General features: G+C 44.0%; 4 protein-coding genes across 6 annotated transcripts; all 4 read left to right on the plus strand.

Annotated features, from left to right (window-relative positions):
* The first annotated feature begins 5 nt into the window (after positions 1-5).
* On the plus strand, positions 6-5,325 carry LOC142889302 (E3 ubiquitin-protein ligase TRIM39). Of its 2 annotated transcripts, none has more exons than XM_076027952.1 (7): positions 6-123; positions 1,280-2,178; positions 2,655-2,750; positions 3,355-3,585; positions 3,792-3,939; positions 4,033-4,059; positions 4,159-5,325. In XM_076027952.1, exons 2-7 carry the CDS (start codon positions 1,282-1,284, stop codon positions 4,710-4,712), a joined length of 1,953 nt encoding a protein of 650 aa, XP_075884067.1. In that variant the 5' UTR covers positions 6-123; positions 1,280-1,281; the 3' UTR covers positions 4,713-5,325. The 2 variants fall into 2 exon arrangements, with proteins under 2 accessions (XP_075884067.1, XP_075884066.1); XM_076027951.1 differs by having other exon boundaries at positions 29-123; positions 1,212-2,178.
* Positions 5,326-6,623: 1,298 nt separating this feature from the next.
* LOC142889304 (E3 ubiquitin-protein ligase TRIM39-like) lies at positions 6,624-10,235 on the plus strand. 2 transcript variants are annotated; one of them, XM_076027954.1, is made up of 7 exons: positions 6,624-6,733; positions 7,203-7,794; positions 7,887-7,982; positions 8,094-8,327; positions 8,459-8,606; positions 8,700-8,726; positions 9,320-10,235. In XM_076027954.1, exons 1-7 carry the CDS (start codon positions 6,702-6,704, stop codon positions 9,844-9,846), a joined length of 1,656 nt encoding a protein of 551 aa, XP_075884069.1. In that variant the 5' UTR covers positions 6,624-6,701; the 3' UTR covers positions 9,847-10,235. The 2 variants fall into 2 exon arrangements, with proteins under 2 accessions (XP_075884069.1, XP_075884070.1); XM_076027955.1 differs by lacking the exon at positions 6,624-6,733 and adding an exon at positions 6,743-7,023.
* Positions 10,236-10,416: 181 nt separating this feature from the next.
* Positions 10,417-13,544, plus strand: LOC142889306 (E3 ubiquitin/ISG15 ligase TRIM25-like). Its single transcript, XM_076027959.1, has 4 exons — positions 10,417-10,524; positions 11,938-12,537; positions 13,129-13,359; positions 13,437-13,544. The coding sequence occupies exons 2-4, from the start codon at positions 11,989-11,991 to the stop codon at positions 13,464-13,466; spliced, it is 810 nt and encodes a 269-aa protein (XP_075884074.1). The 5' UTR covers positions 10,417-10,524; positions 11,938-11,988; the 3' UTR covers positions 13,467-13,544.
* Positions 13,545-15,185: 1,641 nt separating this feature from the next.
* LOC142889305 (E3 ubiquitin-protein ligase TRIM21-like) lies at positions 15,186-19,509 on the plus strand. Its single transcript, XM_076027958.1, has 7 exons — positions 15,186-15,470; positions 16,306-16,890; positions 16,999-17,094; positions 17,399-17,632; positions 17,729-17,870; positions 18,185-18,211; positions 18,318-19,509. Exons 2-7 carry the CDS (start codon positions 16,312-16,314, stop codon positions 18,881-18,883), a joined length of 1,644 nt encoding a protein of 547 aa, XP_075884073.1. The 5' UTR covers positions 15,186-15,470; positions 16,306-16,311; the 3' UTR covers positions 18,884-19,509.
* Positions 19,510-20,808: the final 1,299 nt, after the last annotated feature.

Consider the following 20,808-nt stretch of genomic DNA (forward strand, 5'->3'; position numbering starts at 1 on the left):
GGAGGGAGGAGGGTGTATTTTGGGTACTGCGTGTGTGTGTGTGTGTGTCTGTGTCTGTGTGTCTGTCTTACTGCTGGTCTCATGTGTCAGTGTGCAGTGGAGTTAAGAAGCAGCTGCTTTCTGGTGAGTTCCCTGATATCTGCTCTCTGTTTCTTCCTCAGGACTCTTTTTCTACTTCAGCTCTTTTTTAAAGCGTACTTGCAAATATCTGCTTCTCAGTGACACCAGTGAGTCTCAAGATGAAACGTAGATCTCGCTGCTTCTCATCACTGTTTGGACTGTAGTCTCAGATTCAGCTTTGAATCAAATGGAAACATTTCAGCATATCCCAGTGTGTTTGTTTCAGGCTTGAGCTGCCAAAAACGTATTTAAAAAAAAAAAAAAAAAAAAAAAGCATCACTGTCTTCATCAGTATTTCGGAAAGTATTTTTAGACAGTGACTAATCTGGTTGACCATGAATACCTTGACCTCAAGCCAAGAGCAGCCTGTGCTAAATTTTACCTGCGTAAAGCTTCAAATGCCAAACCGAGAGCGGGCTTAACAAAAAGTGAAAGCAGAAAAATTCAAAACATGTTTTTAACATTCTGACGCTGATGTTTAGGCAGTCAGTCATTGTAGCTGGCTTAAATTACAGCAAATGTCAAATATCTTTGAGATTAATGACCCTGCTTATAGCAGGTTGCCCATTTCATGATTTAGCCCCAAGGCGTGTGGGACAGTAGTGGTGTAAAGATAAACCGATTGGAATGGGTTATCGGTCTGTGACGTATGAGATCCGAGTGCATCGGTTGACGGGAGCCCTGGATCGGTAAAGATCGCTAAAGTAAAAATAAGCACTTGGGGTTAAATTGTCCACTTGTATTGAATCGCACTGAACCGAATCGTATCGAATCGTACCAAATGATGAACTATTTTTTATGAATCGTCCCTGAATGGGATCGCAGCTTGTGAATCGAGATTTGAATCGGATCGTTTTGTGAGTGAAAGATTCACAGCCCTATGGGACAGGGCTCACGTTTCCTTCAGGAATTCTAAAGGCTCATTTTGTTTAAACTGATGTTTTTCCCGTAGAAATCAACAGACCTTGTAATCTGTTTTAAATGTCTACTAACAAAAAAAACCAAAAAAAACAATGTCTTGCATTTCTTTGTAAATCTGAATAAAATTGAAGCCATCAGGCCATCTAATTCCAGTGACCTCAATATCACAGCAGGTTTGATGCCCCGTTCAGAGCCTGGTTTCTTGTGCTGAAAATGACCCTGCCTCTCCGCCGTGCAGGAATGGCCACCGCTGGGAACCTTTCCGAAGAGCAGGTGCACTGCTCCATTTGTCTCGACGTCTTTACTAACCCCGTGTCCATCCCGTGCGGACACAACTTTTGCCAGGGTTGCATTCTGGGATACTGGAAAACCAGCCCTCTGTATCAGTGTCCCATGTGTAAGAAGTCTTTCCACAAAAGGCCCGACATCAGCATCAACACCGTCTTAAGGGAGATCGCAGAGCAATTCAAGGAGATCAGGGTCAGAAGTGCCGAGGGGAGAGCGACCACGGAGGAAAAGGGAACGACTGAGAGGAAGTGGAGGATGGAGAGGCACAAAGAGGAGGACGAGGAGAAGCTCCTGGAGGAGGATCAGAGGCAGCAGCTTCTGGAGGAGCTGCAGCAGAAGCAGGCGGCGGAGAGAAAAAAGAAGGAGAAGAAGCTCCCGCACGAGGAGCTGCCACCCCTGATCCCGCCTGCTTCAACACCCACAAACTCTTCCACGCCGTCACCGCCACCGCGGGCAACATCTCACAAGGCCACGCCCCCTCCACGGCCTCACACCTCGCAACCCAACAGCCCGACTTCCCCGTCGCCCTCACTCACCTTTGCCTCCTGGGAGGAGGAGGTCTTTTGCGACGTGTGCCTGGGCGAGGGCCGGCCCAGAGCCGTCAAGTCCTGCCTGGTGTGTCTGACGTCCTACTGCGAGGAGCACCTCAGGTCTCACTCAGCCAGGTTCACCAAGCACAAGCTGATGGAGCCCGTGGCAAACATGGAGGACAGGATGTGTCCCAAGCACGAGAGGCTCCTGGAGCTGTTCTGCAAGAAGGACCAGGTGTGTGTGTGCGTGCTCTGCACAGAGACGGACCACAGGGCTCACTACACCATCCCCGTGGAGCGAGAGTGGAGCGAGAAGAAGGTGAGGCCGCAAGCAAAAACACGTCTGGACGTCTTTCAAATAGCATCCAGGCAATCAGCAACAGTAACAGTAGCAGTAAACATAAATAAATATGTATCTGATACAATTTTCTCTTGCAGAAGTAAGCGGAAAAACATTAGAAGACCCAAATAATATTTCAATAAAAAGTGATAAAAGTATAAAGGTGCTGAACCTGCTCTAAAAGAGCTTCAAACTGAACGAGATGCGACGGAAAGCCAGTAAAAGAAAGTTAAAGTCGGAGTAACACAATGTGTCTGTATAATTGCTGCCTAACATATTATTGAGTAAACCTGCAGTCTGATGTTGGGAACATAGTGATGATGTTGCCTTGAAATTCAACTCGGTGGCTGTTTTTTTTTTTGCTTTCCAATCGAACAAATAAGTACAACAGCGCCACACGTGGCGCTAACGTGTCACTTCGAGTGGTCAGCGTTGCTTGAAATCCTGCTGTGCAGGCGCAGCTGAAGAGGACAGAAATAGACGTCCAGCAGATGATCCAGGACCGAGAGACAAAGGTGGAGGAGATCAAGCACTGCATGGAACGCAACAAGGTGAGTCTCGGTCTAAATGTATGACAACACAGTGCCACCATGACCATCAGGATCCAGTCTAAAGCAGCTCTGCCCATCCATGCTAATTTCCCCACTGTGGGATCAATAAAGGTCTTCTGAGAGCGGTAAATAAATGTTATTTTTCAAAAATCAAATCTTCTCCTTCTCCTTCTCCTTCTCCTTCTTCTCCTTTTTCTTCTTCTTCTCCTTCTCCTTCTTCTCCTTCTCCTTCTCCTTCTCCTTCTCCTTCTCCTTCTTCTCCTTCTTCTCCTTCTCCTTCTCCTTCTCCTCCTTCTCCTTCTTCTCCTTCTTCTCCTTCTCCTTCTCCTTCTTCTCCTTCTCCTCCTTCTCCTCCTTCTCCTCCTTCTCCTCCTTCTTCTTCTTCTCCTTACGTGCTTGTGTAAAAAAACAACAAGAAAATTATTTATTTATTTATTTATTTATTTATGTGTTTTGATTGATTGAATGGAAATGAGAGCGGCAAATAAATGTTATTTTTCAAAAATCAAAAAATCTCCTTCTCCTTCTCCTTCTCCTTCTCCTTCTCCTTCTCCTTCTTCTCCTTCTTCTTCTCCTCCTTCTTCTCCTTTCTCCTTCATTGCAGGCCAGTACTCTGAGAGAGATTGAGGAGAGCGTGCAGGTGTTTGCAGAGCTGGTGCGCTCCATCCAGAGGACACAGGCCGAGCTGGTGGTGTCCATCGAGGAGAAGCAGCGGCGGACGGAGAGGTGGGCCGACAGCTTCATCGCTGAGCTGGAGCGGGAAATCGCAGAGCTGAAGAACCGGAAGACGGACCTGGAGAACATGGCGCGCACCGACCACATCCACTTCTTAAAAGTGAGGGAGCGTTTTTTGTCTTAAAGCAAAATGTGTTTTCAAATTTGAGTTACGGTGATTGACATCAGACTCGCAGCTCTGTTCGTCTTGCTCCTTCGCATGACAAAAACAGGCCTCACTTGGTTGTTTCTTCCCTTTGCAAGGCCATCAAAACAGTTAAAACATTTGTCTTAAAACTATTTGTCATTGTAATATTCTCTCTACAGAACTTCCCGGCCCTCAGCACCAGTCCTCGTGTCAAAGACTGGTCTCAGACCAGCGTTCCCACTGACGCATGCGTTGGCATGATCAGGAGGTCTGTGCTCCAACTGGAGGCCACTTTAAATGAAATGATCGACAAGTTGGCTGAAAGTGGTAGGATTTCCTTTTATATTTACTGTAAATCTCACACACAACAAGTTCATTTTGTAACAGTGTAACTCATAAAAATGTCTTTTTCTCCCCAAGAAATTAAGAAGATTCTGAAATACGCAGGTACACTTTTTTTTTTTTTTTTTTTTTAACTTCCTTCAACATTTTATATTATCTATCATGCTGGAGATCCACATCCAAATAAACCTCCTGTTCCCGCAGTCGACATCACGCTGGACGCCGACTCGGCCAACCCCTGGTTGCAGCTCTCTCAGGACCGACACCAGCTGAGACACCTGGGAGCTTGGCAGGACATTCCAGACCATCCCGACCGCTTTGACACGGTGGTGATCGTGGTGGGCCGAGAGGGCTTCATCTCTGGACGACACTACTGGGAGGTCCAGGTGGGAGACAAGGACGACTGGTACCTGGGCGTGGCGCGCTCCTCTGTCAACAGGAAGGGCAGGATCTCTGTGAGCACCACTCAGGGCTACTGGGCCCTGGCCATGAAGAAAGGCGAGGGCTACCGGGTGTCCACATCCCCGGCCACGCTGCTGCCCCTCAACCCCAAGCCCAAGAGAGTCGGCGTGTACGTGGACTACGAGGAGGGACAGGTGTCCTTTTACGACGTCAAGGCTTTGACCCACATCTACACTTTCAAAGACGAGTTCACAGAGAAGATCTTGCCGTTCTTCTACCTGTACTGCTGCGACAAAGCCTCCGACACCATGGTGATATGTCCGCTGAATGAGAAAAGCCTCATCAAGCAGAGCTAACGGGACGAGCGGTGACGAAGTGCAGCGCTGGAAAATGAGTAGGAAGTGAAAAGTGAATGTATTTGATTGCGGCCGCGTCAGAATTGGATGACTTTTTTTTTCTCTCTATTTCAATCTGTATTCAACTCACATGCTTACCGCACACTTAACCTCAACGTTTTGCACTATACTTGTCATGATGACCTGCTGACACCCTCACTGTTGAAGAACCAAAGTGTGACATTTAAATGGATAAGACATGAAACAGAACATGACACAACTAATCAAATGGAAACTCATGTATGTGTGTTTTTTGGTTTGAATACAGTCACTAGAAATAAATACCTGTTGTGTTTTAATGCAACCCACATGTGGAGGAGGTGTAAAGGAGTTCTAGTTCTAGTTAGGTCTTTAGGTCTATAGGAGCAGTAATAAATAAGGAGGTTTGTCTGTGGGATGTTCTCTGTGTTTTCTGATTTGACCGGGACGTTTGCGGCTGTTTTGAGAACGCTGTGAGATCAAGTGGGACATCATGAAACGGAGAATGCCATGGCGCACTGTTTGCAAGTGCACTTTCTTACCCTTGGATGCTGCCAAGTTTCTTGCGATGCATAAATAAAAGCTTCCTTTTGAATCTTGTGCAGTTAACTATTGATTTGATTTGATTCATTGATTTATTTCGAACATGTAAAGAAGGAAAGAGGATAAAAAGGAAACAAAACCAAAACACACAAAGAAAATTAAAAACAAAAACAAAACAAAACAAAACGGCGAGGTAAGATTAAATAAGCAAACACCAGTGAAATATACAAGAGAATAATATTGCTCAAGTTCGAAAAGGGCTGGGAGGAAGGAATAAACTTATATACACCAACCCCTGGACTCAAATAAAAATACAAGTATATTCATTCATTTTACATGAAGTGCTTTCTGTTTCTATGGGCGTTTGCAGAACAACAGTTTGCAGTTGCGGTTTGCCTGAACACGTCCGTTGACCACTCCCTCTATAAAAAGGATGGTCTGGCTCAGTGCCTGTGTTGATTGGAAGAGTCGTGAATTTTTCCAGCCAGCCACTACCAATAGTCTGTCAAATTCACCGGTGAGTGATTTCTTCCAATCATTTTGCAATTTTGCTTTTGACGTTGCTCTCATATTTAAAAAAAAACAAAAACCTAGGAGGATTTTACAAGACAAAGATCCAGAAGTCGATTCAAGTGAATAAGAAGAAGTGGGGAAATTTGCATATTTGCACATTTGCAAATATGATTCATTGGGTGTGTCTGGATCTCAACAATAACAACCTTAAAATAGACGTGTCATGCCGCTGGTTTATTTATTTTTTTAAATGTTCATTTGTTTTTGAGAACAGGTTTTTTTTTTTTTCCTGTTATTATTATTTAGGAGGAACACTTTGTGCAAGAGGAAAAAGGTTGCAAAAATCTCTGGCCCGATGCGGTGCGATCTGTGAACCAAAGAATAGTTTGCATCAGAGAATTAACCGTTCCATCGGAGGAAAAAACAGAAAGCTGAGGGACACAGACTTAGGAGCTGAAGATGAGCAGTGAGGACGCAAAATTAGAGTTTGAGTGATGGAAGTGGAAGGTTTGAGTTGTGTCACTCCTGGCAGAACTGGGAGATTCAGGCAGACGCTGGAAGGAATGTTGGACGAGGAAGTCAGATCAAGTCGATGAGGGAGAAATAATGACAGTTGACAGAGTTGCGCTCTCTCGCTCTCGCTCTCACTCTCTCTCTCGCTCTTTCTGCTCTCCCTTTATCTCTCATTCCACTCACTCTACCAGTCCTTCATGGAACAGCACTCTTCAGTAAAAGTAAAAGACAACAGGTGGCGTGGCAACTCAATCAGCCAATCAGCTTGGAAATTCTCTTTTTTTTGTCTCCACCAACCGGTCTGCAGTGGAAGGCAACAGGTGTTGTGGGTAGCCAATCAGCTGCCTGGATTGAAAACCAGGAAGTTGGAGGCTGTTTGAGGCTTTTTTTTTCTTTTTTCTAATGTCTCTGTCTGGAACCATGCAGCCATGCAGGTTGTTTGCTTGTTTGGTCTTTCTCGCTGTGTGCTTTGACAAACTTAACAATTTTACAATACATTTTCAATGTGTAGTATTTGCTTATTTAAGTATGAAGTGTATATTTTGAGGAGGATATTTGGGTCTGTTTGGAGGTGGCAGGGCTGTGATAGCAATGTAACAGCAGACACCAGAGACAGCAGCCAGTTGTGTTGTTGTGAGGTGCAGTGACGACACCTGTGAGGGAAGTGACTCTTGCTGTCTCGCCCCCTGGAGGTGTTCCAGGACCAGCTGGATGACACCTGATGGTTCGTTACCACTGCTGGTGGCAACTAGCTGGTTCAGACTATAGCAACAGGATCAGGAGGCTCTTTACTGAGTGACTTACTGTCTTCTGCATTAACTTTATGTACAATGTATAATATAAAACTGCAATCGATGATGTCAATTAAACTTTTGAATCACCATCTTCACTTCTCATCCACAGAGATTCCAGAATGTCCTCTTTAAATTTTCTGGTCCAATTACCAGGGAATAATTTTGAGTGTTCCATCTGCCGGGATGTCTTCACTGACCCAGTCACCACACCATGTGGTCACAACTTCTGCAGGAGTTGCCTGACCAATCACTGGGACAAGGGCGAGCTCTGCCACTGCCCAGTGTGCGATAAGAGATTCTTCGTCCGGCCGGAGATCTCCACCAACGCGGCCATAGAGGAGATTTCGGTCCAGATAAAGAGGAGAAAAATCTCAACAAGTGGAAGCGTCGGTGCACCCGGTGGGGTGGTGGTGTGTGACGTGTGCATCGAAAAAAAGTTGAAGGCCATGAAGTCCTGCCTGGTGTGTCTGACCTCGTACTGTGTAGTCCACCTGGAGCCCCACCAAAGGGTTCCCTCTCTGATGCGGCACAAGCTGATGGACCCAGTGGAGAACCTGGAGAAGAGGGTCTGTGAGAAGCACGAGCGGCTGCTGGAGCTGTTTTGCAGAGACGATCGGGTGTGCGTCTGCCTGCTGTGCAGTGAAGGCGAACATCAATATCACGACATGGTTTCTGTGGAGCAAGAAGGAGCTCGGCAGAGGGTGAGTCACCGACTGTGCTAACATCATCTGCTCCAAAAATGACTCACTTAGTCGCTCAATCGTTCTTTCACTGTTTAATCCGTGGATTTTAGGACAGTATAACGTCCAAGATGGCAAACATCAAAGTTATGATTGAAGAAAGGATGGAAAAGATGACAGAACTACAAGCCGGTTCAAAAATGACCAAGGTAGATGGCAGAAGGTTCTTTGAATCACTTTTTTTTTTTTTTTTTTTACCCCTCTTGAATGTGGCCTCCCTCCATTAACTTTAATGTACTGATTCTTATTGTTTCCTTAAGGAAAAGGAAAACAATGGGGTCGACCACAGCGACAAGCTCTACAACGCTCTGATGAAGCACTTACGAGAGTCGCATACTAAACTCCAACAGAATGTTCAGGAGGAGCTCAGGAAGTCGGAGCAGAAGGACAAAGAGATGATGACAGGGTTGCAAGAGGAAGTGATGAGGCTGCAGGAGATGAACTCCAAGCTGAAGAAGCTGTCGCAGAGTGAAGACCACCTCCACCTTCTGCAGGTCAGTCCATGCACACCCATCATTACGATTCAGATTAAGATTAAGAGGAAATTTTGGTCGGGGAAAAATAAAATGATCCTGCTGGCGAAAAACGTGATGCAGGAAAAGCTGTGAGTCTTTGCAAACTTTAGACTTTGCAGGGTCTGAGACCACTGTCCTTCAGCAAGAACTGGTCTGAGATCCAGGTCGACACCGACCTGTGTGTCCAGCCAGCCAGGAGAGCCCTGTCTCACTTGATCGACTCTTTTCAAGCGGAGCTTCGAACCCTGACGGAAACAGGTTGGCATCTTTTTTTTTTTTCTTTCATTTAATACTCAATGTCACTTTTTCATGGCTTGGTTTCAATGCACTGTGTCTGTTTACTCATCACAGAGCTGACCTGGATGAGACGCTATAAGGGTGAGCTCCTTTTACCTCACTCATGGTAATTACTTGCTGTCCTGAGTTCTATTGACATCATGGCAACTGTCTCACAGTATAAAGGTTGTGTGTTTGATACCCTGAATATATGATTACCAGCCTAATATCTTTAGTTTTGTCTCTTGATTTATGTCAATAACTCCCTGCAAATGTTCATGTTTGAACAAAGCTAACGGGACAGATGAATTTCCTGACCAGAGACCAAAGAAAAACTACACAGTTAATTGTTCCATGCGCAATTCCAGTGTTTCTCAACTTGTGGGTCGCGACCTAAAAAGGGTCACGCTTTTAGGTCAATTGTATGTATTTATAGAGACAATGTTGGGCATTTGTTTTGCAGGACACACAATTCAATGTAATCATTTCTTTATTAGACTTGATGGAAAGTGGGCTGGCGTTTTTATTTTTGTAAAATAAATTTGGGCCACGACTTCATGAGAAGGAAAAAATGTGGCTCCTGAGACTCCACCCGTTGAGCACCACTCATTTATTCAACTTGGCCTTGAAACTTGTTTCTTGCCAGACAAACATTGCTTGTTCTATGTAAACCTTTTTGTTGCTGTTTTGAACAGAGTCGGTGCTCTTCGACTCAGACACGGCTGGTAGCCGCCTGGTGGTGACAGGTTCTGGTAACTGTCTAAAATACGTCAAAGCGATGAGCCCCAACTCGTCTGACGTCCGGGGGTTCGACGGCCCCATGATCCTGGGGACGAAGGGCTTCACTTCTGGTCGCCACTACTGGGAAGTTCAAGTGGGCTTGATGACCGACTGGGACGTGGGCGTGGCCGAAGAAACAGTCCCCCGAGCAGGAAGGTTTGTGTTGGTGAGAGCGAAGGGCTTTTTTCTAATTGGAAAGAGGGCTCTTGATTATTTAGTTCACGGTTCCCCTCAAAGGAGCCTTCACCTGAGTCCAAAGCCAAAGAATGTGGGAGTCTATCTGGACTACAACGGAGGCAGAGTCTCTTTCTATGATGTGGACAGGAAACTGCACATTCATTCCTTCACAGAGGAGTCTTTCGCTGAGAAATTGTACCCATTCTTCTATCTACACAGCTGGGCCAAAAAGTCCAAACCTTTGGTCATCAACCCTACATTGTGATTAAAATCATCCGCCTGGATTCCCTTTCGAAATTTGATCAATTTCAAGCCATACGTGCTCAACCTTTGCAAATACTTTTTGTTTTAAACTCTTGACTCTTCATCTCTCAGAGCAACGTCCTGTCTCCAAGTGACACGCTGACATCTAGCAGAATTCTTTTTTTTTTTTATATATATATATATATTCATTTATTCATTTTCTTCTTAACAGAAAAAGGCCATAGAAAGCATTCAGAGAGGGTGTGGGCACACTATGCATGAACAGGTGGTGGCAAACCCTGTGAAAAGGTACATTTATCTCAGTTTCACCATCATATATTCAACTTGTTTGTCAGCGAGGAGAGATCTAAACTACTGGTCCAGGAATTGAATCCCTGTATGTTGGTGTAACTAACATTTTCAATGAAAATTTAAAAATAAATAAATGCCTTTACTGACCTACTCTACTAAGTTTTTTCTTTGCATCTCTAGTTACATTTCTAGTGCACAGCATACCACAAAATCTTATGGCACTTTTTATTACAATGCTGCAAGTACACAAACTGCGCGATCGGCTGTACAAAGGTCAGGCCAGCCTTCTTTTTCCCAGCAGTGATAGGTGTGTATTGGGGCAAGGAGACGGGAGCCAGAGAGAGTGTAACACAACTCTTGGCTCAAGAAAAGACGAGCTCATATCAAGGTATGTGACATTAGCCTGTTGAATGTGTCAGTGTTTTCAAAGTTAGCTCGTTTTGTATCGAATTGCGTAAGATATGATGTGATCTATTGACTTAGCCAACATTTCATTACGCTGTTGACTCCCTGTGAGTTGATATTGATCAACCCACAGAGCGCAGGAGCAGATGCAGACCCTATATTGAATGAAAAAAACCCTCAATGAGTGATTTATTTTTACGACCAACACCTTTAAATTCAGGACGCACCAGGCAATCGTGATGTATCTGAGAGGAATACTTGAATAAATACAAATATTTAGACCAATAAAACAAAATCCATCGTTAATGAAAGGAACGCTAACACATTTTGAACTGGAGGGCCTTTCGACTCATAAGGCTGCTGACTAAGATTCCAGTGTGATGTTGCCTTTATACAAGTTATTTTGGTTCCCATTCATTCCTACGATACTTTTGCTTTGGGTCTGATTTTTTTTTTTTTTTTTTTTTTTTGGTCAATCACTTTTGATAGAATCAGTGGGTGGCTGTGGGGAGTTTTATTTCTCACCGCCATCTTTTAGAAAACAAAGGGCCGCTACTTGCCTTGGCTTTTGTTTGTGATGTCCTGTGTCCCACATTTTTTCTTTTCTTTGCCCACAAAGTCACGACCCAATCAAAACAGTTCCGCGACCCACTTTTGGGTCTCGACCCACCCAATGAGAAACACTGGTTTCAAAGGAATGTAAGCCTGTTTTCTTCCCTCAATTCCTCCCTGGATATCGGCTTTGTGTGCATCTAAAGAGGTGTCCCAGGTTTCACACTGACTGAGTCCAAGCAAATGAAGAGACTTTATTGTCCTTATTAGGCTTAAAAGAGCCATTTTATAATATTGTTGATTGGTGGTGTGCCATGGGATTTTTTTCATTCATTCATTCATTCATCTTCCATACCCTCTTATTCCCGAGCACAGGCTCACGGGGGTCTGCTGGAGCCCCTCCCAGCTGTCTTAGGGCAAAGGCAGGGTGACACCCTGGACAAGTTGCCAGTTCATCGCAGGGCCACATACAAACAAACAACCATTCACACTCACATGCACACCTATGGTCAATTTAGAACGTTCAATTGACCTCACATGCATGTTTTTGGAGTGTGGGAGGAAGCCGGAGAACCCGGAGAGAAGCCACGCAGACACAGGGAGAACATGCAAACTCCACACAGAAAGGTCCCAGGCCCGGAATCAAACCCACAACCTTCTTGCTGTGAGGCGGCAGCGCCAACCACTGCACCACCGGGTCGCCATGGGATTTCTTCCCACTTTCACAATGTGAATTCTGCTGTATAAATGCCACATAAACCTAAATTCTGAAATGCTGAGGTTTGAGGTGGCGCATTCATAAGTTAAGTGTGTTGTTGTTGTTGTTGTTGTCATGCCAGGCCAGGGGACAGCACCGTCCATCTCTCAGTGGTGGTTTGGCTTCCCTCTCCATCTGATGTCTGAGCCTCCGCAGTGCTGCATCTGTCTGGACGGCCCGAGCGGCCCCGCCTCCCTCCCCTGTGGACACTGTTTCTGTCTGGGCTGTATAGGTGAATACTGGCGAGTCCATGGCAGCTTTGTGTGCCCACTCTGCAAAATCAGTTTCGCCACCAGGCCGCAGCTGGAGACGCAGCAAACACAACGCAGCGCCTCTGCTGCTGCTGCTGCTGCTGCTGTAGCACCGCAGGCACCGTCGCCTCTGAAAGCTGGCGAAGTCCCCTGTGATTTCTGCCTCACAAAGCGCAGTGCGGTCAAGAGCTGCCTTCAGTGCATGGCCTCGTATTGCGCCGTCCACCTGGAGCCCCATTACCTGGATGAGGACTTCAGCCGTCACGTCCTGCTCAGCGTGGTCAAGAACCTGGAGGACTCTGCGTGCAGTCTGCATGGCAGGCGGCTGAGCAGGTTCTGCCGGAGCGATCAAACGTGCATCTGTTCCATGTGCGAGAGGGCAGAACACAGGGGCCATCAAGTCGTTTCCATCAACAGGGAAGCTGCGAAGAAGAAGGTAAAGTCTGAAAAAAGGTCTCGTACAAGAGTTATGTAGCAATAATCTTTGACCACCATTTCAACTTGAGCGCCCCGGGAATGTGATGTCACAAAGGGTCTGATATTACATTAAATGGTTGTAATGTTGTAATTTTAAATGTTTTGGAAAACTCACCACATTCTGAGATTTATTTTTTTTATTGCAAGAGAAAAGTAAGTGACTAAGTTATCCTTTGGTTGTAACAGAGCTTCAAGGCCTTAAGTCTTCCCAAATGGTGCCACATTTGAAATCTTCTCCACGAGTTTATTCATCCTTGTCAGGTTAGACCAGGGGTGGGCAAGCTTTTGGGTCCGGAGCAGCAGCAGCAGATGGATGGAGTGTTTGGGTGGCTCACATCATAGGAGAAAAATATATCATGGGAGAGGAAAATGAACCAAAGCAAAGTTCAACAAAACAAAATCTGTCTTTGAAGGCCCACAGTATTTAGCTCTTTATTGAAATGACTTTATTGAAATGAACTACAGTCATTTCGGGCCGTAGTTTGGCAGCTGCTTTAGAACGCTGAAGCAGCTGCTGCCGTAGGACATCACTGCCTCGTATTTCCCACAGGTTAGACTCAAAAGGAGAGGGACAAAACTCCAGAAAGACATCCAGGAGAGGCAAAGAAAAATAGAGAAAATGAAAAACTGCGAGAAAGCCAAAAGAGAAACTCCTGCTGAGGAACGAGCCCAAACTGAATCACACGTAAGGCAGCTGGAAGAAGAAATTGCAGAGCTCCAGAGGAAAACAGCAGAGCTGGAGCAGCTCTTGCGTACTGATGACAGCCTCCAGTTTCTCCAGGTCAGTCAGTGCTGTTAGATCCTGCACTGCACTGCACTCTCTGATCACAGACACTGATCTCCCTCTTGTCTCCACAGTCATTTGTTCACACGGCTTCATCGCATTGACTGGAGACACTTGATGGACGACAACTCCAAACACCACCTGACCAACTCCTCTCTGTCATTGAACTGATATTCACTCCTCCTTCCGTGACTTCCGTGTACTGCAATGCTCAAAGTGTCCATTTGATGTCACTGTTTGCGTCACAAAAAGTGCAGTTAGTTTGACAAAATTACAATGTGGATTTTATGGGACTAATCTGTTTGCACATATAACACACACACACACACACACACAAAAAAATAATTTCATTTACAAATTTGAATACACTTTTATTTAAATTTGTAAAAAATAAAAATAAAAAAATAAAAAAACTTTTTTTTTTTAAGAATATAAAATTAGGAATTTCCCCCCAAATTAATCATCTGAATATTAAAGAGATTCTCTCTCGCTTTTCCATCGTTCTAAGCCATTACCGTAATACCTGGTGTGCACAGGGAGACAGCCAATGTCTACAATAGTATCTGCTGAATTGACTGCTTTTGTACAGCACGCAGACTGTTTTCCTCAGTCAACAAGCTTCAGACACAGTGTTTGCTATCGTCTGCTCTTGTATTCTGGGAACTCCCTATAAACAGGCACACTGTGACCCATGCTTTTGCAGGGTTGTTGGTCTTTAAAGACAGTCGATTAATCATTACCGCTGACTGAACACAGTGTGACGGCACAGGGCTTCGGCTCGTCTCATTGGTTGAAGCGCTTGCCACTCACTGCAACTGGCGAAGAAGATACCGGAAGAGCCGGAACACACGCAGAAGACTGTCGCAATACCTTCACGCTGGAACTCCCACTGCCATGTTTCTCCCCCGGACTTGTGCAGGGTGTCACCCTGCCCCCGACCTGCGACAGCTGGGGAAAGAGTCCAGCGAAGCCCCGCGACCGTGGATTGTTGAATCTGTATGTGTGGATTCTCCTCTTGAAGGGTTTGTTGTCGAACAGGCAACTCCCGTCCAGACGCACACTTCCGGTTGAGTAAGGTTAATATGTAAAGTAAAACATGTTAGCGTTTTAAACATTTGAAAAATATTGCAATATTGTTGCTGCTGTTAGTTTAAAGTGATGAACAAATACAGTTTAATAGATGGATAAAATGTAGTGATTGACCCTTGAACTACGGAAACGGTGTTCGTCAGGAAAGTACTTCTGCAAAGCACAGATCAGTCTCTGCTTATGTCCATGAAGCTTTATAGTATTGAGATAAGATTAAGTTATGTCAATGCAGGATAAGTTTCTGAATGTTTTTCTGTTGTGCCAAAGTGAAACGTTTTTAAAAGCATTTAAAAAATGCAAGGTCCTTGTTGCCAGTGGCTAACAAACTACAGAATTCTACTCAAAGTGCAAGTGGCAATAAATGAACGTAAACAGACGTTTACAAATGAGTATTCCAATGCAATGGCACAGCAATACCAGATGCAATGGTATTGTATTGATTAAAAACTCAGTTCAGAATCAGACTAGAGCTGTTTTAGTGTTTAGCCGATCATTTGTTTCATAGAAAGGGGTATTATGGGATGGATGATGTGGTGTGTTCCAACTGCTGTTGTTTACTGCACTGCACTGTAAAGCAACATGCAACTTTATGTAACACTTTTTTACCACTTCTGTTGCCAGTAAAACAACTGTTGTTCATCAAATTTGTCTCTCTCTTTTTTCCAATTCAATTTTGGACAACAAAAATGGACAACCCCTTTGCTGCACCCTACCAAGAGTGTCTTCTGCCAAAGTAATTATTTGTACAGCTCAAGGCCAAATCTGTTTTCAGATTGGGAAAAAAAAAAACTAAACTAAACTTAAAAACAAAAAGCAAACACAGGACATGGTTATTTCCTTGCTGCCCAACCTGTTTCAGTTGGGGATGTGGCTGCCAGGGCACTTTACCAGAAATGAAACTCAAAAGAGAGAGAGGGAGGGCCCAGAGAAGGAAAACACAGACGTTGACGGTGTCAACTTAGGACAACTCACAAGGACAAGGGAACACTCGAGGCACAGAGCTTCTCAGCCACAGCAAGGTAATGTTTGAACTCACGTTGCCTATTTATTTATTTTTTATGTATTTTGTTTATTATGAGGGTTTGCTAAGTGTTTTATTAAATGAACAGTAGTCCTTTATCTGAATGTTTTAGCTGTCTTAAACTATATCTTCTCACTTCAGATGTAGATTTTTTTTTCACAGTGGGTTTAACCCTCAGTGCTTTTGCTAACTTTGATAACAAGACAGAAAAAATGCAAACACTATTTCTATTACGAACATGAGTCGACTCAAACGCTGTGCTCATGCTGCCACTTAAGCTTTCAGCTTTCAAGTGATACATTCTTAATAAATTAGATAGATAGATAGATAGATAGATAGATAGATGGATGAATATTTATTAGTCTCCAAGAGAAATTTGAATATCTCCAAGAGAAATTTGAATATCTCCAAGAGAAATTTGCACTACAATTGACCAATTCTCCAGAAAGCAGATTTTTGCAAATTCCGTCTGGGAAAAGCCACTCGATGCAATCCTGACGCTCCACTTGAAGGAAATTGCACAGATAGAGATAGATAGATAGATAGATAGATAGATAGATAGATAGACTTCCTGAAACTCACTTTTCACACACCTGGGATAAAAGACTCTGCTGCCAAAGAAGCAGCTAAGTGCTGTTGCAGGTGGAGGAAACCACAAACCATGAAATGATTTTGAAACTTTTGTTGATGTTTTGAACTCATTGTGACACAAAAGAAAGTTGGGCAACAGTGGCATTGAACAAACAAGTTTCCTGACAGTATTTGTGTTATTGTCAAGCTTTCTCTTCCTGAATTTACATACTTATTAACCTCTTGATGCTCTCTCTCTCTAGGTAGATATGGGTTCCATGGAAGCATCATTACATGGAGGGGACTGCACATTTGAGAAACATCTAATATGCTCCATCTGCCTGTCTCCATTTAAGAATCCTGTCACAACTGATTGTGGGCACACCTTTTGCCAGAATTGCTTGTACTGTAACTTTCAGTACAATGACAGGATGTGCCCATTGTGCAAACAGCCCCAGAGAAAAGCCGCCAACGTCAACATTGTCCTAAAAAACATCATTGAGCAGATCTCAAAGGCAGTAAAAAACGCTGAGAATGAGTACAGAGGAGAGCCTGGCGAAGTGGCCTGTGACGTATGCACAGAGTGGAAGCTGAAGGCAGAGAAGTCCTGCCTCGTTTGCCTCGCGTCGTACTGTTCAACCCACATCCAGAATCACTTTTCCACCGCAAGGCTGAGGAGCCACAAGTTGGTGCCACCTGTGAAAGACTTGGATGAAAGGGCCTGCCTGCAACACGGACGCCCCTTGGAGCTGTATAGCACGAAGGATGCCAGATGCATTTGTGTACACTGCATGGAAGAGGTGGAGGGAGGAGTTGTTTCAACTGAAAACGAATGGAACAAGAAGAAGGCGAGTCAATCTAATGGCAACGTATCTCTCTCACGTGGTCATTCAGAGGTATGCACATTCTCTGTGATTCAATGCTTCATGCTTGAAGTTGGGATTTTTCTGCTACAGGCAAAAATTGAAGACGTCAAGTCTGAGCTGGAGAAGGAAGTAAAGGAGAGGAAAGCAAAGGTGGCTGCAACAACTGCATCCTTGAAGAGCTGCTTGGTAAGCTGCAAGAGCCAAAAATTACAGGGCAAATATTTGCGATTGGGTCATCATCAATGACAAAGCCATGATCTGAGAGCATTTTCCCTTTTCAGGGCACTGGGCAATGTGTGGTTTTTAGGAATAGCTAACAGACTTCCAAAAAACAGACATCATGCATCCTTTGATATGAAAGATAGAATAGATCCCAAGAGCTTTAAAAGTATTTCCAGTGTCCAACTGGTAAAGAGCCCACTGAAAGAATGTCCAAGTGCAAGTGCAAAACAGACAAGTGTCAATGTGGTTGCTTTTCTCCCATTTTTAGGAGCAGATTGACAGCGAGTGGCGTGATGTTGAAGCTGTGTTTAGATCTGTGATTGCCATGGTGGAGAAAACCCAAGAGAGAGCTCTTCAACCACTGAAGGACAGGAGGCAGGATGTGGAGAAAGAGGCTAAGAGCATCACGGACGAGCTTCAGGAGGAGGCCAACAGGCTTGAGAAGACCATCTCGGAGCTCCACGGCATGACTATGCTTGAGGACCATGTCCTTTGCCTGCAGGTAGGAGGGCGCTTGCAACCTCAACATGGGTGGGATTTTCTTAAAGCCCTGACAAGGGTTGCTCAGCTTGATTGCTTACCTCCTTTTCCATCTCAGAGCTTCCCGTCTCTTGAAGAAATGGACAGTGAATGGACTGAAATAGAGTTTGACACGTCACTGTCTTTTGGCACCATGAGGAAAGTCACAGCCGGCCTGCTGGAAGAAATTCAGCAGGAACTGGAGAAGCTGACTGCCACTGGTGAGAGTTTAAACACAGTGAAGACACAAACTAGCTCTCCATCGTGGAGTCAAACTAAAAGACCAAGCCTAGTGGGTCTTCACGTTAAAAAAAAAAAGGGAAAAATAAGTAATTATAGGAGATCCTCTATAATGTAATTCTTCCCAGCCTAAACTTTAGCGATGAAAAAAAAAAGAAGCATCCCGTATCAAAGTATAGAGGTTCTTTATTAGACAGATTAATGAGACACATCCAACAGATTGGAAACATTCCAACAGACACATCTTTTTAAAAGCAATGTACAACCATTTGTCCTTCTTTTTTTTTTTTTACAGAACTTAAGAGAGTTCCAGTGTTTTCAGGTATGTTTCTTTTTTTATGTATCTTTCTAAAGCACCAGGTTAAACAAAAAAATCACATTGCTGTGCATTCAGATTGTGGAGTCATTCTAAAACTGTATCTTTACAGTTGATGTCAAGCTGGACGCAGCCACAGCACACCGGTCCCTCGTTCTTTCTGATGATATGAAAGAAGTGAGAGATGGAGGTGAGGATAAAGAGGTGGAGGACACCGCAGAGAGGTTTGATCTCTTTGCAAGCATCCTGGCTCTCAACAGCTTGTCCTCAGGGATGGCCTACTGGGAGGTGGAGGTCTCCAACAAAACAGGATGGGACCTCGGTGTGGCGAGAGGTGACGCGGTGCGTAAAGGGGGTCTCTCGCTGGACCCCGGTCACGGTTTTTGGGTTACTGTACATTATGACGATGACAAATATGCGGCACTGACTGTGCCAGCTGTTCCCCTTCATCTGAAAGAGAAACCCAAGAAAGTCGGGCTGTTTGTGGATTATGAGGAAGGACTCGTGTCTTTCTACGATGTGACGGCTCAGACTCACATCTACTCATTTACCGAGTGCGCGTTTAGGGAGGAGATATTCCCATATTTCAGTCCGCACATGAAAAAAGGTGAGAAGAACGACGACCCTCTGATTATCTCAGCTGTGAAGCGTCCTGAGTGTGTTGTTCAAACGTGTTAGAGGGTTGACAGAGTTTATTTACAGGTGGACGAATGTGAGCGTGATGAAAAAATTGTTTAGACTGTGATCATTTTGTTGTGTATCTTGTACAATGACTATAAAAAGCTATCTATCTATCTATCATGTAATGACTTTGCACAAATTAATTCTGAGATCTCGCCCATCCACTTTGATCATTTTCAATACAAAAACGTTTTGAATCAATTTTTGGTGTTGTATTACAGTCAGATTCCTTTCACTTGTGGCATTAAGTTGACTTAAAAAGCCTCATAAAAGCAGAAATAAATAAGTGGTGACTGCAAACATTTCTGATATTAAAGGTTTTAGTCTGGATGGAACTCACCAGCAGAGTGGCGGGGCTCAGAGTCGCAAATTCATGCACCACAGATATCGGACTTGTTGTTTTTGAATACTTTTCTGGGGTTCATGTTTTGTGTGTTGCATGTATGTTTTTTGTTTGTTTGTTCTTAAATTCCTGACATTTACCAATGCACTGCAAATTTTACAATATTAAATCAAGTTGCTTCTGAAATCTTTATCATTGTGACCACTGATGGAAATGGAAGATTCTTATGAGGAAAGAATGAAATAAAAATAAAATCTAACAGTAAAAGCTTTGTCTGGTATATCCAAAGTTGATCCAAGTCTGTGTGTACTATATGCTGTCGTGCTTGATCAAAGTGACTATTGAGACCTTTTTATACAGTATAATTGCTATATTACTGTATTATTTAGACACATGATGTTCTAACTTTAAATTTTCAATGAGAGTTCACAAAATGAAACTCTTAAAAGTTCCTTTTGTGCAACAAAAAAAAAAGCTATGTGGCCTCTCTCTCTCTCTCTCTCTCTCTCTCTCTCTCTCTCTCTCTCTCTCTCTCTCTCTCTCTCTCGCTTAACCTGTATACCATCTAGTCAAACTTTTTGTTTTTTTGAAACTGACTGCCTTTCACTCTCGTTTCCTCAGGATTGCAACAGAGGCAGTTTCCGTGTAATGAAACTGCAAGTTAGATAGTTATTGTTTTCATTCCTATTCATGCAGCAACGACAGGGATCATTGGAATCATTCCTATTTTAAACTCCTATGTGCTCTGGCTGGCATTGCCCTTTGAGTTTGATAGGCTATTTAGCCACGACCTTTGGACTTTGACAACGTATGAATGGAGTGATTTGATTTGGATGTTTTGGTCATGCAGACCTTTAAATAATTTCAAGTCAATGCCTTTGTGAGTAACTGTGAATTGTGAGCAGCCATCACAACTAGATGGCATTTCCACATAAAAATCATGTGACAGAAATGGAAGCGCTACAAAAAAAATGTTGTTTTTCTGTACACGCTGTAGTTTGCCACCAGGATGCAAAATGTGTTGCAGTTGTTGCAGCCCAGCAAAACTTTAGTGATAAAAAAAAAAAAAAAGAAACATCCCAGTTTCTGGGTAACAAAACCGAAAGTAGATGATAATGTGTGGCTAAGAGACAGTTGTTGTTTTCATTCCCATTCACGAAGCGACTATAGGGATCATCTGTAAATAATGCAATAGAACATTTTACACGGCAGACTTCAGGTACAACTCCAACCTCTGTCACCTGCAGAAGTTCTCCGACGACTCAGCCATTGTCGGCTGTATATCAGAGGGGGACGAGCAGGAGTACAGAGGAGTCGTCTTGGAGTTCGTGGACTGGTGTGAGCAGAACCATCTGCTGCTCAACACAAACAAGACGAAGGAGCTTGCGATGGATTTCCGTCGAACCACCCATACACACACAGCCGTGAACATCCAGGGCTCAGACATTGAGATAGTGGACTCGTTCAAGTACCTGGGTGTTCATATGATCAATAAACTGGACTGGTTTTAAATACCATGGCAACCTACAAGAAGGGCCAGAGTCGCCTCCACCTGCTGAGGAGACTGAGGTCCTTCGGG

The sequence above is a fragment of the Nelusetta ayraudi genome, unplaced genomic scaffold (genome assembly GCF_046127955.1).
Source record: "Nelusetta ayraudi isolate G7.1 ecotype Tasmania unplaced genomic scaffold, CSIRO-AGI_Nayr_v1 ptg000022l, whole genome shotgun sequence".
Lineage (NCBI taxonomy): Eukaryota > Metazoa > Chordata > Actinopteri > Tetraodontiformes > Monacanthidae > Nelusetta > Nelusetta ayraudi.